The sequence below is a fragment of the Osmia bicornis genome, chromosome 5 (genome assembly GCF_907164935.1).
Source record: "Osmia bicornis bicornis chromosome 5, iOsmBic2.1, whole genome shotgun sequence".
In the NCBI taxonomy this organism is placed as follows: Eukaryota; Metazoa; Arthropoda; class Insecta; order Hymenoptera; family Megachilidae; genus Osmia; species Osmia bicornis.
In genome coordinates this window covers 5,224,059-5,243,392 of record NC_060220.1, presented here as the reverse complement: position 1 = coordinate 5,243,392, position 19,334 = coordinate 5,224,059, and the positions used below count along the sequence as shown (strand labels likewise).

Here is a 19,334-nt window from a genome sequence, read left to right as displayed (position 1 = left end):
TTTTATTGTCATCCCTCCGTTTTATTAACAACCGTATATTATATAAAACTTGCATCTTTTCTTTTCAGAATGGCGTCAGCATTGCCCCAGCAACCACAAATGTCGGTAGCAGAGCGTATAAACGAACTAGAGAAGCAACAGCAGCAGCAGCAACAACAGCAACAAATGCGCTACACATATTTGGATCCAGAAAAGCGTCACAGAGTTTCCGATCCTACTCTAAAGGCCATACAGAAGAAAGCGTTGCTCTCTTTCTACGAAAGACACCATCAAGCATCCTGGCGTTCCGAGCCACAGTTGGCCCAAGGAGCAGCTCCCGCGCCTCAAAGCCCGCCCCCGCAGCCACCCCCTCGACCTAGACCACCGTCTTCGAGACGAGCCAGCTCTGCTTCCGATTACGCCAGTGGTACCTGGAGGGAAAACGGTAACAGAAATCAGAATCAAGGCAACGGCGAACTTTCGAGTCCCAAGCATCAGCACAGCAACAGTTGCGGAAGTTTGTCCACGGATTTATTGGGCCCAGTGATAGTCGGACCAGCTATATCCATCGACGATTGGGTGCCCGAGAGACCGCCCAAGAAACCTCACCTTAGAAACGTTTACAACGATCGCGTACCTAGCCCCGATCTGCCTCCACCTTCTCCCCCAACGGTGACGGAAAACGAGGTTCACGACTGCGACGACCCACTGCCACCTCCGCCACCGGAACTAAGCGACGATTGCTTCGCGGAAAACCAACGCAAACCTGGTAACGCGCACCATCAGCCGGACGAGTCGAAGGTCCGTGAACGATCCTGCGACAGACACAAGCTGGAGCGACACTCTATGAGAAGATCGAAGCACGGTGCTAAGAGAGAGCACGAGAAATCCTCTGGGAAATCGTCGCCCAATTCACCCACGAAAACCGTGTCCCAGGAACAGGAACAGCATCAGTTCGTAAGGTCTGCCATAGCACTGAAACACGTAGACTCTGAAATGGTGCTGGAGAACGGTGTATCTGCCGGATTCGCTACTCATAGAATGGTAGCTACCGGTCGATCTAGTTTAAGATACCCGTCGACGCAAAAGCTGATGGTAAACGGTAGAGTAACGCCAGCGAGAAGAATCTCGGAAGAACGAAATTTCCCGAACAGACCACCCGCTCAGCTACCTGATCTGATCTCGCAACGATACAGCGATTCGGGGAATCAGAGACCCGCTCCTCAGGTCCCTGTCGAGCCAAGAATCATCCGTCAGGAATCCATGAGAGTGGACGGTACGCGGATAGATGTCTCTGGCTTGATTAGAAACGACTCTGCTCAGAGATTAGAATCGTCCTCTGGTCAAAGACCGCAACCACAAGTGCCTAAAAGTATCGATAAGAGTGCCACGAATAATCAGTCGAATCCGTCGACCAGACCGAATTATCTGCCCGTAACAGAGAATTCAAAGTGCGCCACCAAATATTTGGAGGGTGGAAATCACGGATTCACGATCGGTAGTCCGGTGAAGACCGGCTACGAAGCCAATTCAAAGATGTTCCCAGCCGAATCGAGTCCGCAGAAGTATCACGAGCCACCGAAGTACGTGCCGAATCATCACCAACGTCACGGAGACGCGACACAAAGGAATTATTACGCGTTGCCACCGAAGTACATCGATGCACCGAAACAAAAGCCTCAACCCCAGTGTCCTACGGATAGATACGGTGGTTCCGGATCGCCCAGTTCTCCACCTCCCCCTTTGGCGCCGCGACAAAATACGCCAGGAAGAAAATCGTTGCCACCCCCGCCTCGACCGGCTCCTCCTCACCCACTTCAAGGGTAAGTCTTATACAAGCTTTTAATTAATTTCATTGCGTTTCGCGTCAATGCGCGATACGACTGCTCGTACAAATAAATTTCAACGTCCTTCGCTTGCTCATGGAAGACACCGCATCGGCGCGAATATGTTGCTGCTTTTCGGCACCCTTTACGAGCCGCGTTTTATAATCGCTGGGATCTCGTCGACCGTTCGCATTACGGTCGTCAATTAGAGGTCTCGAGGGTCGAAACGTCTATCAGCGAGGCAAACGATATGCGATCGTCGAGCAGTTTTCTGTAATTGCGACGTAATTGAATGGTAAATGGCTGCCGCGGTGGTCACAGTATCGTTCATTATACGCATACACCGGGACCCATCGTAAGTTCTTCTTATCCTACGATCGATCAGTTGAATTAGAGGTAACCGCGAGTACACCTTCCCCTGCGTTGTCAACGGGCCGCTTATTAACGACCCGCGAAGATCGATAAATCACTCTGGGAAACCGAGCAGACGTGAAAATCCGCGAGCATCTCTCCGATGTGCAATTCTAGTCCAGACAATTTAACAGTCGAACTAGATTAGCTAATGACATTTTTAATCTTCAGCCCCTGTTAATAGGAAATATAGAAATCAATTTAAGGGTAAAGATTTTTCATTAAATGTACAATTACTTACTGGAAGTTGATCGGTCGAACGACAAGTTAACTCGTCTTAGCCGCTTAAATCCGTAATTCTCGAGGGATCGGGACGTCGATGCCGATTGTTCGGCGAGGTTTGGTTCACTTGGTAGATCGTTAATTATTTTCTCGTTTGGTCGTTCGACCGAATCGCATGCATTACCATGAGATTATCATTGCAAATCTAACGGTGCCCATTACCGCGTTGATTTACGAGCCTGTGACTTTCCCTGAATCGTGACATTATTCGCCGAGATACAAACTTGCTTCTCGAAAAACGTGTATGATCTGTTTTAATCGTTTAGTTTATGAATTTCTTTTAAATTCCTTGCAAAATTCAGCGTTCCCTGCATTTAAAACGGTTTCTTTGAAATTATTCGTTGACGAGATTAGTATTATTAAAATGAAAACGGTACGATTCATGATTGCAAAGCAAGAACTCGGACAAGGACGGTCAGACACACGAGAGACACCTTCTTCGAAGAACGTAGATCCGCTCTGTGATTCTTTGTCTATCGGTCCGTGATTTTTTGGGTCACGAAAAACATTGTCCGGTTAGTTTGGTAGCAAATGGAAAGAGAGGAAAGAGGAAATTATCGATAAATAAATAATAATTGCAAGGATTCCCCGGCCAGGTCAACGTGGATACAGGATGTTGGCTCGATCTCACGGGGCGATAAGTCTTTTCACCTTTCTTTTGTTTCGTTCTCGCTCTGATTGGGTGACCAGCTGGGTCTTCTGTGACGGTCGAGCGGTCGTTCAAGTGTTCGTAGACGAGGTTCCGACCTCGCGACACGGTTCGCGGAGCAAACGTTTCGATTCGCTACGACCTTCGACAGGAAGAGACAAGAGATCTCCTGAGGAGTAACAGAACCACTGGTGGCTCATATCTTCCTTTCTTTCTTGCTCGCGTTTCTTCTTTGTTCAGGGCATTCGAGCCTAAGCGCAGCCTTCTTAACCTTTCGGCTAAACCGAGCCCCGCGAGGTAGAAATGTCAGAAAAAAGGTTACCGTGTGCCACCACGGGCGTGTTTGCCTGTTCTTCGGTGCTCGATTATGCTCAACCTGGCACTGCTCTCCTCTGCGATGAAACAGTTGAACGCGTGAGAATTCCTCGACTATTCGACTAATAAAAGATCTTTCTATATTATGGTTAGAGAACCTAGCTAGAACTATGCTTATGTTGAACGTAGAAGCAAAATATATCTTTCAGACTAAAAATATCGCTTTTTAGAATGCGTTGTTGTCCTATTGACTCATCGTCAGAGTGACTACATATATATATATATTGAAAAATCAACAAGAGTATTCTAATCTCTCTCTGCTAAATCAGCCTAAGGCCAGAAACTTTTGAACCCTCTTATCTAAAGTAGAACATAATTCCTATGATTCAACTGAAGCTACTTAATCGTGTTTGCGTTATTTCTAGTTTTATGATAAAATTCAATTCCTTGCATCAGCCGTCCGTGACTCCCGTAATTCTTGGATAATGAATTAGAGAGCTGGATCGACAGCGTGCGCGAGAAATCTCGCGATTTACTTTTTCTTCGATAACATCTGCTTAGCACTCGAGAAAAGTGCAACGATTCAGATCAGAGATTCTATTCGAGACCAGGGGTAATCTAATCGCGCAATTGCCGTACGATTACTCTTCGGCCTCGAGCAGAAATATGTTTTCACAGGAAGTGTCTCTCGGCTCGATCGGTGCAATTAAAAAGCCCGCGAGGAGATTCAACTAGCCAACGATCGGTTCGATAAGAGAATAATCTACCATAAATCGAAATAATCCGCAAAAATGCGCTTAAAAGTACAGAAACCGCCTTCGGAACGAGGAATTACGCGGCTACCCGCGGTTTTATCGCTGATTCTTGCTGCTCTCGCCAATGTTTTTCGCTTTTCCTCGCTTCGAATACGATGCTGTAATTGCCTCGTGGATTCATCGTTAAAGATACTCTCTAGACAAACTGTGAAAAATAAAAACAAACGAAAAACTTATAAAATCCACATCCACGTGGCTCGGTTTACTCAAAAGATTGAAATTATACAAGGGTTTCTGAGAAACTGAGTTGTTGAAATTAGACGATGTTCCTTTTCGAAACATTTCATCAGTTTCATGATTGACGTGCACGACTGGTTTCGTTTGAAGCTCAAGTTGTTTTAACAAGCGGCATGCTCGCGTAGCTGCAGCTAAAAAGGGATCATCTCTGTACAGTGTCATGGTGATTGCATTGATCAGCCTAGGTCTCGTCTTCTTTCGCTTGCCTTTTGTTTCACGTTTCGCCCTTTTCTCGATCCGTTGCCTTCTTTTCGCTGCTGGACGAGCCAGTAAAACTCGTTTCGCTGTATGTTGACACCTTGCGGCTGTACGAAGGCAAGACCGCGACCTCGACAGGGTAGCCAGGGACTACGTTGTCAGGTATCGCTTAACACCGGTTACCCGTCGTCGTTCCTTCTCTCCTTCGCCACGTCGGATGACACCGCGTAAAGGTATAGCTTGAAGAAGAAAAAGCCGGGCTATGGTGTATCGTATTATTCCGATTTTGTCGTCGAACAGCTGAAAGGATACCTATTTCAAATAATCACCAAGTATCGTATTATTCGAATTTCGTTATCGCGCACACTCGGGACCGAGTACCTTGGATCCGAAGGGAATGTCAGGTGTTAGCAAACGGTATTTGATTATTGATAATTTTCACTATCGATGAAATAGTTCAACATCGCGATCGATGATAGGGAAAGAAAAATTTATTCCTTGTTTATCCTCGTTTGTTGATTCTGTCGGTCGTTGCGTGGCTGATAATCGCTTTCGAAACTGAGAATTTTATTTGCGTTCCACGAGACGGCACGCTCCGAAGAAAAAAAATCAGCTGTTTGATCGCGGAATCGATAGATTATCTTAGAAATATATATACTTATTGAACGTGGTTATATTTATCGATGTTCGATCTCGTGAAAGGAAACGCGAAGGCACACCGACCAGTGCAATCGTATTCTTTATCTCTGCGGATGTGCGTTTTGAAAATTAATCCGCACCTAGGTCGTCTTTGGAATCTGAAGAAAAAACATCTAATCGTGACGGATATTGTTCGAAGACGCTAAGTAATCCAAGAATTTTAACCCGTTGATTGCCATGACGATTCAATGATATGAAACACTTGAAAGAAATCTAATTGCAAACGATATTCCAAGCGAATCGAAATGCACGTCACACGGTTCGAGGCTCGAGTATTCGCAGCAAGAAGCATGGCGCAACAGAGCGTAGCGGCTTAGCGCGTCTGCTAATTATAAATTGCAATTAAAAAGAGAACACAACGCGGAGTTATTCGTCTCAGCAGAAGTATATTATCGTAGCTGGGAAACTCGAGTATGGTGTACTAATTCAAGCCAGCACCTTCCACGCGACACGGTAACGTCCTCCCTTCGTGCAACATGGCGAGAGACTCGTTTGACGACTCGCTAAGGAACCAGGTCAATTGCATGCAATCCTGACTAATTCTAGGCGGGTTTAGAAGCGATAGTAGTAACGCTGGTAGCTTATTCCCCTTCGTTAACCGGCCGCTTAACATCCGACTAGAGAAGAAAGTGTTTCCGAATTTCGTAACAACCAGCTCGAGCTAACGTATATATTGCACCGTTTCGTTTCGTTTCGTTTATTTGCGCGGTTTAGATGAGGTAATAATACTGCCGAGATATTTCTCGAAATCCTTTCGACGGTAATAAATCGATAATTAATATTATCCAACGAACGATATATGTATTTTTACGATGGACGGAAACGCCTACCGCGAGTCTGCTCGGTATTCTCTAGATAACCCGTTACTGGGACCGATATACACGCTTAATTAATCGCTCGTTATAACGCAATAATTACAGCTTTCCCCTGCACGCCATCTTATAAATTACTTTGACGCGTATTTACGTATATCTACGGATTCGTGCAACGAACTCTTCTTCACTGTTATCTTCAAAGATTCTTCTTCTATAAATTTGTATTTTATCTTAATTATTTCGTCTCGGTAATAATCACTGAAGTTTATTAAGTTCGTTTCGTTTTATAAACTTTATTTTCCACAATTATCTAATTTATTAAAAAAGAAAAGAGTGCAGCAATAAGATGCCCTTTCACAGCGACTTATCGTTAGTCGAAGCTGAATTTTCTCAGCAAACCTTTCACATTTTACGAAGGAATCTGGTCGTGTCTAACACACTTGCTTCAATGCTTCGAGTTTGACTTGGCTCGAAACGAAACGTCGCCATTTTCTCGTCACGGAAGAGACGAGTAAGAACGAAACGACAATGTAGTATACGATGAACAACCACGAAGACAATGGGCAACGAGTCGAGACCAGTGGACACCGGACACGGGCTCACGGGAGCGTCTCGAGGAACGGGATCTCCGCGGCGACACTCTCTATCTTATGAACAAATGATTAAATTGCTCGGCATTATTAACAAAGTAATTTACCGTTAGTACGCGTGGCAAGAGATCGTTTGACAGAACGATCATCGAGCACACCGCGATAACTTCGATCGATCGATCGATTTTTCCTGCGGTAAGACAGCATCGATCGATGGCTGGCTCCGCCGTGAAAAACGGGGCCTCGTCTTGCTTGCACCTGGATAAACACGTGTGCCACCTACGCACCTTTCATCGACGAAGCATATCTTTTCCGTTCGAACGATTCGTTTCGACGAGCCGGAGCCTGGTTTCATTCGCATTCCATTTAATTGGATCCCGCTAACATGGATTCACGATTTATTTATTTCTTTGTAAAATTTCAAGGCGAAGGAAAGGCAGGATGGATGATCGAGGGAGCGAAAGTATTCTCGCGATGCCACGTGGCACGATACGGCTTTATTATTACGATGGGTGGTCGTAGAGAACTGGGAGAAGGAAAAACGCGTGCTTCTGAAGCTTGCGGGACGATTGTTCCGGGCCACGTGCGGCCCAACTGGCGTGCAATAAAGGCTCTCGGCTCGTAAAGTTTCCGGCGTGTTCGCAGTTTGAGCCGCGAGCGGCAAGCAACGACCGATCCGACGACGAACGACCGCATAAACAGGTTGCGTTGAAACGCGACGGACGCGGACGACCGTTTCACGACCCCGTCACGACGCGGCCGAGGAAATCGTTGACCGCCGCTCTCGGGAAAATTGCCGGGGGTCAGTGACATCCAGCGTGCTAACCACGGTTACTGTTGCACCTGCAGGAAGAGGCGACGTTAAACCGCAGATCGCGACTACGTTGGCCATCTTTCGAGAGCGTGGACGTTCGTCTTCCGTGCGAGACAGAACGCGGAGAACGAGCACGCTCGGGCGACCGCGACAACGCGATATAAATAGGGAGGCGTGCTATGAAAACGCGTCTCACAGACGCTCGCATTCCTGGGAATAATGTTTTGCCAGAGAATAGCGAGAAACGAACGCGTGTCGGACTCTTTGGAACAAGGACGACTAGTCGTCACGGCTTTCCAGCACTTCGGAGCGTGTGATCCAGCGAGTATCGGCGTAGTTATTGACTAATCGGATGATGAATAACCGCGATTGGTGCCAGTCAAGATAACGCGAGATAAGGATTTCTGTTTGGCGTGGCCGATGATTTCAGAGTTCTGAATGAAACAGCGCGCAGTAATGATTTGAATTTGTAACAGCTCGAGAAACGATAAAGAAAAAAGAAAGAAGATGTCTTTCATACGCGTATAAATGTTGGCACATCGCACAAAGAGTCTGTTCCTTTTGAATTTCGTAATTAAACATTGAATTGTCCGCGCAGTTTCACTTTCAATTTTACTTTCATAATACACCACAGCAATACGTACGCGTTCTAGAATCGTGTAGTGTATCATTTTGAAATGTTACACTAATTGTAAGTATCAGCTGTGAATGCGCATTCCACAGAATCGAACGTGACGTGCTCATCTGCTGCAAAGCTGTTAGAGTTTGCAGAAAAGACACTGCCTAATTCGAAGGAATTTTCCAAGCTGAAAATTTGGGAAACAGATGGTAAGGACTGGTCATCTGGCGAGCAATTGCTGCTAAGGCCATAAACCTACGGTATCTCCTATTTTCTACTTCTGATCACTGGACGATGACTAAAAGAAAAAAAGAGAAGAAAGACTTTCTAAAAGAATTCAAAGCACGTAGTCGACTCGAAATGAAAAATAGAGGAAGATCAAGAGGGATCTGTTTTACGAGACACAGCTCGGGGCAGTAAAAGCAAGAACCTCCGTGGATCGCGGCGTAGCAAATCGACGTGGATGTGTAATCGTAACGTTCGTTAAAAATCGGTACGGTTCTCGATATTTAATCGACAGCGTCGCGCGAAATTACACGATCGTCGCCGGCGAATTTATTAAGTCGCGCCGACAAATAAAAGGACGCGGATTTGATTAATGGACGAGAGACAGCCAGCTCGCGTTTCACGATTTTCTTTATCCTCCTCGACGCGAGTTTGGAGCCGCGTTGAAACCGCGTTCGTAGGCGATCCAGGGTCGCGAGCCGACCGGAATAGCGACCGCTATATAACGCGGCATTTATACATCGAAAGCGTTACGACCGTCCGGAATAGCAAATGACATCAACCGCGGCAGAAGTTGGATGGTTCACCTATGCGGGCACCAACGTCGTTGATTGCTCGTTTGATGATCTCATTAACCCTTTTCGTTCAAATCTTTCCGTAAAGTAACGTCGTATCTACAATGTTCGTGCAGTTTTGTTTCGCGAGATGTTACACACTCGGCGTGCGTGAAATAATTCTTAAGGTATTCTCGGACAAGACGGTCAGGGATGTATTTTAGAAACGTGTAACTAGCAGACGTAAATCGTCATCGTTGGAATTACGAGTTCTATCTTAGCACTAGGATCTAGTATCCGTGCAATTTTCTTCAGCTATAGATGCAGTCGTATTTTTCGAGTAAGAATAGTTTGCGGTCGATTCGAGAAGCAAACTTTCGCCGCGGTGGTGCCTCCGCCTTCGACTATTACGATAAGAGAAGTGGCCCCATCGTCCTCGTTTTCGCAATCTGTCATTCCGCCCGGCGCGGCGGAACGAGAGCGAAGTGTAAACGCACTTTCTACCGCCGAGTTTTTCCAACTGTCCACGGAAGTTCACCGATAACCGCTTCATTGATAAATGGGGACAACAGTCGCGGTTGTTGCGGTGAAGTTACGCAGTTCAAGAACGACACGGTTTTTACATTGTATTCTTCCAACCTCGGTGAATAATATTAAATGCCTTTCGTGTAAAATCTTTACATGAAAATCAGCTATTAGGAAAGTATTCCAACGAACAGAAAGTATTTCTTTTCTTTTTTATTTTATGTTTGGCGGATGTTCAAGAATCCTGTCTACCAAATCCCTTCGTCGAATTATACGTGTAGTAACAACTATTTATAACAACCCGTTGTGCGATATTTAAGCGCTGAATGCCAGTATAATAACGCGTTTCTCTCGGCGAGACATCTTCTTTGGTTAGCTGGAGTGTTAGAGACGGTGAAGGTGAAAAACGAGGAACTGGCTTTTGGAAAGCTGCCCGGTTAAACCTTCTTCCGTCACGAATTCGTTGAATCGCGGAGCCGTGGCATCAGAATAGAAATCCAAAGGCGGGCGGTTCGAGATGTATGCAGAAAGGGTGCGTTTTCGTTTGTTCGTCGATCGAAATCGTATCTCATCGTTTCGTTCCCGAATCGTTGCCGAGAGAAAGGAAGAGCCCGGGATAAAAAAGTAACGGTGCCGGTACATGCGCCTCGTCGGTATTACTCATCCTGAGCAACATATGCACCTTTTGCCCAAGAGTGACCATAAAAATCAGGTGAAACCGGGCCGCTTGGACACGCTTCTTTCTCTACCGTTCCTCCTTCTTCCTGTTCCTCCTTTCTTTTTCATTTTCTTCCTCCTCGATCCACGATTTTATCGAACATACCGTCCACGCGAATTCCATTCGTCATCGAGCGAAGTACTTATTTTGACTGGTACGACTCCGAACGATTTCATACGATCAATCAAACGGGAAACACTCCGAGGGACCGTGTCATCTTCTGCTCGTTGTCGTACGAGTAGCCAAATACATACCTCGAGATGGAGATTGAGATTGCGCGACGAGAAGGACGCCGGTAATTTCAATCGATCGACGGATCGATCGATGGAAAGGAACGAATCGATACGACGTGGAAGAGTAGAGGGGTGAGACAGGTCTTGGTCGAGCATTCAGCCACGCTTGTGCGTCAAACTCACTTACCTACGACAATCGCCGCAGGCTGTGCCGGTTTTCTGTCTTGGGACGAGCACCGGGTCCGCTCCGATCCTGCCTCGCAGACCTGTTATTACACGGGAATGCGAAAAAGGAGGACCGGACCTTCGCGGATCGAGGAAACTGTTAAAAATGTATGACCGTAGCTGAACACGCCTGACCGCCCTTCGCCTCTAATAAACGTGGCTAACGTACCGAGGAAGACTAGACGTGCCGGGTATATAGAAAAGATTCGAACCGTTCAGAAATAGTCGATTTTACGAGCCACTATGATTTCCTAGAAGTATGTATGTATAAAAGAACGGAGCACCCTGAACATCGGGGAAGCACGTGTAAGGGTTCGTTTAATCCTCTTATCCTCGGGATGAAACCAAACAAAAATGGCTGGAAACCAAACGTCTAAACATTCTTATGAAATTAACTGACCGAAAGCTGTTGAAAATATTAGCTCTGTCGGTTGAAAAAGACACCTGGACTACTCTTGTCATCGCTCGAGATCTTTTATCGTACGAAAGCATTGTCGAAGATCGGAGATTACGGAAGGGAACGGGCGTATATACACGTATAATATAAATTACGAGACGTGTGTCGACAGGAGCGTGCACCTATACGGAGATTTAATCGCACCCCGAATGAATACCTCGGTCATGTTTATTACGTGAAAAGGATAATCACGCAGTTGCAGTCGGTAGAGATCGACGCGTGTGACGTTTACAGCGTCTTCGAGGCCCTTGGGAGGACGGCGCCAAAACGAGGCAAACGTCCTTTGAGCTATAAACTCTCGCTTCGTAACTTCGGCAGTTGTAACGTATAAATTACAGTATTCGCGGCTATGGCTTTGCCCACCGTGGTCGTAAGTTACGGACGTTGTCCTAGAGAAACGAGTTACGACTGCAGACGTTGCAGTCTGCGAATCACAAGTTGGCGCGAACCAACAACCCGTAATTTAGGAATTAATTCGTAATGTCTGTCGTAAGTTGATCGATAAAAACGTCGTCGCTTTGTAAATAACTAATCTGTGTAATCTTTCTTCGTATTTCGAAAACATCCATCTTGTCTGTGTTGCAAGAGAGCTCCGATATTCGAGCCGATAACGCAGCTGTCGCGAAATGAAAGGCGATACAAAAACGAGCGATTTACATATTTCAAAGTTTATTAGCAACTTAAACCGATTTCAGGGTAGATACATCTGTCGGTGTTTTTATCGTAGCATGGTAGTGTCAGGCTGACTTGTCAACAGCATTAATGTGATTCAAGGGTGCGAGCATCAGCGTATCCCGCACTACTTACATGCGTACTGTTTGCCGGTTCAGATCACAAGGGAAGATAATGAGACACATTGACCTGTCGCCGCGATCGATCCCTCGATCCCTCGATCGGGGCCCGTCGGTGACGTTCGTGTCTCTTCGACCGTTTTCGTCCGTTCCGTCCTTGTCCCACTCGTTATCACCTTTCTATTCACCTCTCTCTCGCTCGTTTCTCCCCACCTTCGAACGAGCACCGACGATCGCGAGCCGTGCTCCCCAGTCATTCCGTTGACAGCGTTCGTGGAGTTCGGATCGCGTGGATCTAGCCGTGAGAGTCGATGACAGCTGTCAACATTGATCGTTCAACGTTGAACGCGGTCGGTTGGTTTGTTCGCGAACAGTGTTCAGTTCCTTGGGAACCCGGTTTTTTCGCTCGTTCAACTGTGACGGGGATAGATAGAAGTGAATTAGACAGGCTTGTTGACAAATGTGTGATCGATTGCATGGTGCCGGGACACGCGAAGCAGAAGCGCAAGTGACATTTTCGCGGAGAGATACGATGACCTGAGGTGTTTGCACGCGACCTAATCGACCGAACGACTGATGGACAGATGTTGAATTTGAATATATACAACGTCCTGGGCAGCATTGGCACCATGGTCTTTGGCAGCAATAAATTTCGAATACGAAGGTACGTGCTGACGTTTCTCGAAGCAACGGATTTTTTTTCGATTTTCTCTCGTTACAAATTTACCGGTCGTTGAATTTCGATTCGATCTCCTTGCCTGGTGATCCGGACACGGGACACTGAATTTAACCTTACCGCAGGAATATTAGCGGTAAACAGGGATCGAGAATCTTTGGATTACACAGCTAGTAAATACGAAGTATCCGAGATACTCGTTGCTCTTTATATCTAACGATTTTCCATGGCTCCGTATGTCGACAGGTTATTCAGCCTCGCCAGGGTATCTCTGCATCGAACGGGCTAATCGGTAATGTTAAAGCAGCCCGTGACGTTGGGCCGTACCGTGATAATCAAAGATTTTACACTCACTTTCCTGCGCGCGGGGATTTCGAAAAGCGCGCGCGTTGCGCAACGAAATTTCGCCGATACGGTTCGAAGAGCGAGGAAAAGATCGCGAGGGTACGCGTTGGAAGTGAGTTTCCGGTTCATTGAAGCGCAATTGACGGCTAGTCTTCGTTCTCTACGAAAGCATAACGCTTATTGAAGAATCATCGAAAGAGGACGCGACCTCGCGTGGCTAAATCGTCGAGGAATTATGTCACGAACGTGTCGTGCACGTTGTCCTAAGGAAAACTCGTATTGTCCGTTTTCACCTGCTAGATAAGGAGATAAACCACGTCTAGTGGACACTTCATCGGTTTATTTTGTCTACATACGTTGTACGATAAGTAGAAAGTTTATCGACGAGCCAGCTTTTCGTTTGACAGTGATGGATGAACGTGCGTGGATGGTTTTCTTGTCGCAAACCCGTAGGTATACCTAGGTTATACGGATCCAGAGAAGCGCGCTCGCTAAGAAACCGAATCGGTACGAATTAATTCCTGATTTTCGACGTGTCTTGGCATTCGCCGTGAAGGCAAATCGACCGTGAAAGAAATTGCGAACTTGCTGTTACTTGATTTTTTTTATTTCTCAGTTAAGCTATTAACGATCCGTAATCAACGAAGTTGTGGTCATCGAGAAAATATTTCTATTCGAATAATCGATTATCCGTTTTCTTAACATCTTTCCGTAATTGGCGTGATTGCATCCACTGAAAAACATTTAATATAAAGATTAACAAAGAGTTCGTCAATTTCTCGGTCACGAGAATTGAAAAGTACGACGTTGCGGTTCGAGCAACGTCGAAAACCATTTTTTTTTTTTTCAACCGGACAACGTCCATCAGTTAGCGAGACAAGGAAAATTAGCCAAGAGCAGTGGCACCCGACGACGGTGTAGTTTCGTGCCGTTCGAATTCTGCTTCAGCAACGAGGACGGTTCGCGTGGAAAAACGCGAGCAGAACTGGTGTGTCTGGCTGTGTCCGCGTGTGCTCGTTTTAATTAACCCATCCATCGGAGCGACATACACTCGATACGGTTCGTAGATAGGTATAGGTCGGCTAGTTTCATGGGGGGGAATCGGCTTACGTAGCTTAAGAAGTAACCGAGCGACCGAAGCCTGGGAACTATCCGCTCGATACGGCCGCAAGAAGCAGAAAGAACAGCAAAGCGAACCAGCGTGTCTCTCCCTTCGCTTGCTCTCCCGTTCCTTCGTTCGTTCCTCTATTTGTCGTGCTTCGTGAGCCTCGTAGCGTCGCAAGGCCGCTTTATTTATCGAGCTCGATCATCGAGATTCGTCGCCGAGTTTATTGACGGTTCGCGGTCGATCCGTGAACGTACATATACAGGACGTATCATAATAAGTGGGCACAACGTTTGGTCTATCTCACCTCGTTTCGAAATTACAGGTTGATTCTCTCGCTAGTGTACTCAAAAGAAAAAGAACCCTTTTTTGTCATCGATACCTCGACGGGGGTGAATACTGCAGCTGTGTGCGTGAAAATTTTAATGGGACCTTCCTTCTTGTTGCACACATTTTTACGCACACAGCTGCAGTATGCACCCCCGACGAGATATCAAGAAAAGGGCTTGGACCCACACATACTGGTGTGGCGGCATTTCCTTTGAGTACATTTAGTTGCGTTGATTCTGTCGCGACGTGTGACTTTAACACATATTCACGCCGGAAACTGATTGGCTGCAGTTCCTCCTACGCATGTCCCTTGCCAATCGGTTCTCCGGCGTGTGCATGTGTTAATGTTACACGCCGCGTCAGAATCAACGCAACTCAATGTATACCATATTAGCGAGAGAAATTGCTCCAAGTGACCATTTTATATTCGAGAACAAGTCTATGTATTTATTAATTAAGATATTTTATAAGGAACGTTTGAATTAAATTTTTATTTTAAAAAATTTAAATTTCAAAATTTTAAGTATATAATTTAAGAGTGTGACAAAGAAAAGTATATCGCTTTATATTGCACCTAATACTTATGGTTAATCCCGATTGTCCAAGATCGTAAGTAGTTAGTAGCTGCATTGGTCGATCGGTCTGACCTATGGCAAGCACGATCACTGATCTCTCTTTCGCGCCACTAAACTTGCGCCCACATATTATGATGCATCCTGTATATTTTCTTCGTTTCTTTCCTCTCTATCATACTTGTCGCTTCTCTGTTCACCTGTTCCTCTCGGCGAACGCGCGCACTCTTTCTCCCAATCTCTCAACTACACATTGTAGGAACACGGTGGTGTGGTAGGTTGTTATTTAACTGCCGGATCAAACTGATATTTAACCGGTTAATTTAACGTTTACACGTTACGACGAGACAGCCGTATTTATTTCCGCTTCTTGCCGCCGCGTTGGCACGCTGCTCGCGTATTTACGTGTTGCAGTACGTTAAACGTGTAACTCAAACGCCGCTGGTTCACCTTCCTCTCTTCATTTTTCTTTCAATTTCATTGCCTCGTTTTTACGCTCGTTCCTCGTTTGATTCGTACACGGGGAAAGGGAGGAAGAGGCAATTAAGAAAACTTTATAGCACGTTTTCGTTTGATCGAGACGTGGGATTCGCGTTACAGTCTGAGATACTACGGTAGAGGTGAAACGTCGATGTCGTGTCCCATCGTTCAAATTGCACCTTCTCTCTTTCTCCTTCTGTGGCAATAGCTGCGGGTTCACCCCCTGTTTGGAAAGGAAGCGCAGCTGCGAATATTAAACAAACTCGCTCGATAACGAACAATCGGTCTTTTTGTTCCAAGTAATCGTCCGCAATTAATGTAATTGCCGTAGCGTTAAGCAGAAGAGATAAATTTAAACGAAACAATACTTATTTTGTAATAAGTAGGTATATGAAAATTGGTGACTTACAAGGGTTAATATTCTCTACACTTTACGTAATCTCGGTTATCCTTCTTTCGCACGTTCCACTTGCACGAACCGAAAGCATATAAAAATGACTGCCCTTTCGAATTCAAGTCTGTCTCCCGTATCTCTCAATCAGAGAGTTCTCGTCGTCTCTACGACGTTGATATCAACGATCGCTTTCCTCGAGCTGGCAACATTATCGAAGCTCAATTACCGTGTCCCGGAGCTCTAATTGCGCTCACCTTACTCAAGCTCGATACGTATATCCACCTCTCGATCTGGTCGAGCTCAATCAAACTCACCGACAGGCGGCTTCGATCGGTTCAATTAATAACAATTAAAGAGGGCCGGAAACGTATCCTCTCTATCTCCCTTGGGAGCGTCTCGAAGCTTGGCAGCCGGCTTTTCCGGTCCTCTTCTTACGACACGGTCCGTTGTGCCTGACATAATGGACCCTTGTTCTCTCGCGAACGATCCTGTTGGTACCAACACCAACCTTCGTAGATAAATCGACTCTATTACCTTGTTGCTCTATCATGAGCTCCCAATATTTCAATATTATACTTTCCTGCTTTCATAAAACTCATTTTGTGCCATTATTAATGACATTCCAGATAACCTAACGGTAAGAAACTTATCAAACTTACTGTATAATCTGGATATATTGCCAAGGAAGCAAACGTTTCAAATTGGGGGTGAGCATTATGGAGCGGTAAGATACCGTAACGTTCGTTCTTTCACTCCATACAAATTGCATTCCCGTCAAGGATTTGTGGTGTAATTAATTTTCATTACGTAAACGCGTAAATTTCACGAAACTATCTCGGGCAAACGAAATCACGGAAAGGAAGAAACGTTTCTGGCGTTTCGATACAAGCGATTACCAACGTTTATAGAGCTACAGAGGCAAGCATTGATATTAAGAGGCTCGTTAATATAATGACGCGTCGATTCCAGGAAGCGAAAGGAAAACATTAAATTCCAACGATTCGAAGCACCGTAATATCGTCTATCAGTATTAAACGCAAACAATTATGCATTTATCAGGTCTGCTTCCTCTGAACGGTACAGACCAATATGTCATCAGATAAGCCTTGCCTGTCTCGGTTCGTTTCTCCGTGGAACTACACCCATCGTTCGCCAGCTTTCAATCAAAATGCTTCAGAACCTCGCATTAACCGGAGCTTAATAGGCTGGCCAGTTAAATCGATCCTCTTCTTGGAAAATAAATCCATCAGTGTGCGCGTTGCTAACTGCCTCTCAACGATAGACTTCAGCAGCCTCCTCGACGAGAGTACATAGTCATGCACTTCTTCGTAACGTGTGTATTTCGCGAGAATTTTCTGTTGATTGAAAACCATGCGTGAAATTGATGCGAGGAAAAACAGTGTACTAAGTTTTCAGCGAGATGGAACAAAAGGAACGAGGGAACTTTGTTTTTTTAAGTGTATCGAATCGGATACGAGGCGTCGTTAACATCGCAAACAATGCATGTGACGAGGAAGCAATGTAACAGGCAGACGCTCGTTTTCTAGGGAAATAGTTACACCGGCTCGTTACATTTCACGCTGGAATCGAGCTGACAGTAAGTCGAACGTCCTGGTTTAGTATTCTTCTGTTCGATAAATGCGTCGATTAAATAATTATTTCCCTATTCGATCTGGTCGATTTCTTCGTCGCGATTTTTGTTTCAATCTCTCTGCTCGTTTTTCCATCGCAAAACTTTGCTCGATTTCGCAATCGTTTCTCTCGATTGCCATTCAATGATCGCCAGCTAATTAATTGGCTTCAGTCCCGCGAACGCGAGACCCCTTTTTTTTCGACCTCTTAATTCTGTCTAGCTTTGGCAACCGTTTCTCCAATTACGTCGAGAAAATCGAGCGGATGATCGTGCGAGCAGTAACGCTGCGCCGCGATCTTATCGAGCCCGATATCCTGTCACGGCTGTCCCGAGGAATCGATCGCGCGTCTCGAACCCTCGGCTAATATTGACAGCCAGTGACACGGGTTCACCGACACGGACACGCGGGAACGAGATCGTCGCCGATGGGCAATGTAAATGCCTCCGACTATTTTATCGATCGTTCTTCGATCGTCGAAGCTTCTCTTCCCTCTGGACTAGCAGGAATCCAGAGCGGCATACGCTTAATCTGATTTCCTTCGATTGTCCGCCTTGATATTTGCTTATCCAGTAATTTATAGACATCGTTTAGAATTTATAGCATCATATGTAGCTTTATAAAGTATCCCTTGCATCGTGTTCACATGCGGACCGATTCAGGACCGATTCCCTTTACTATTTTTCAATTTCATGGCCGTTTATTTTAACTGCAATTCATCGAAGTAAATTAAAATGAGGTTAAAAAATTTCGTTCGGTTTGCGTAGGGATGTTGATTCGCGAAATAAAACCGCGAGAGCCGAGGGCAGAATGTGACGCGCGTATCTGCGAGCGGACGCGAAGCGTGCAATAGAGACGTCTCGCGATTTACGGCCCAGAGCCCCACCGGAGCGTCCTATGACTTTCCGCTTGATTTATGGGAGCTCCAGGGGCCGGCGATCCTCGATCCCCAGAGAGGTAATCGATTCAGTGCCGGATAGATCGTGCCGGAAAAGCCGAAGCCCTTCGAAGAGAAAGCGAAATCCTCGCGAAACGACTAACGCTTCAAGCGAATTCCCCTATACGATGATTAATTGCGACAACTTTTAATTAGAGAATTTCGTGCAGTTTATCTTTCTTCGACGTTGAACTTTCTTTGAGAATTAGACTTGTTAAACGCAAGGTCGAATATGAAACGAGATAGGTTTGACTTAATATGCAAAATGAAAGGACCTCAAAGATTTAACTACGACACTTCGAATGCGAACATAAGTCACTTATCATAAAGGATACCACGCGAAGGACACACGATCAGATAGATATCAATATTCCCGTCACGATCTGTACCGCAGCTACTGAATCTATCGGAATTCAAAGGTATTTTACCTTGAACGAGCTCCGCGTGCACACTGCAGCCGGACTCGTAGGCGGAAGAACAAGGAGCCCCTTTGTTTGGGCGCCTCTGCAACGGTTTCTGAGAAATCGGCCAACCATGCTACCCCCGTTTGCTTCTTTTGTCATTACGATGGAATGTCAGCTGGGTACTGTTTACGGCGTGGTAATTGCTCCGGCGAAATTGAGTTCTCGGACGGCGGGACGGAATTAATCGAAGACGAGTCGCCGACAGCCAAGTAGCAACGCTTCTTTTAAACCCGTTCGCATTTCGTTCTTCGTGCCCGACTATTCGTCGAAAACAACTCTAAAACGAATCCGTTTGTCTCGTTCCCTTGGTGGATTTTGGGATTATTCTATTCTGGATTCTAGATATTGTTCGATTTAACTCTTGGTTACATGTCAGTCGCTGAAGCTGAGTAGCTACTAGCTCTATTCTACTTGTCCGACCAC

At 45.8% G+C, this 19,334-nt stretch overlaps 1 protein-coding gene across 2 annotated transcripts in view; it reads left to right on the top strand.

Annotated features, from left to right (window-relative positions):
* Nucleotides 1-19,334, top strand: part of LOC114879076 — a 139,969-nt gene that overhangs the window by 97,124 nt on the left and 23,511 nt on the right. For both annotated transcript variants that reach the window (XM_029193599.2, XM_029193600.2), the window contains one exon: nt 69-1,802. In XM_029193599.2, coding sequence (XP_029049432.2) covers nt 69-1,802 — 1,734 coding nt within the window. The remainder of the gene's footprint in view (nt 1-68; nt 1,803-19,334) is intronic.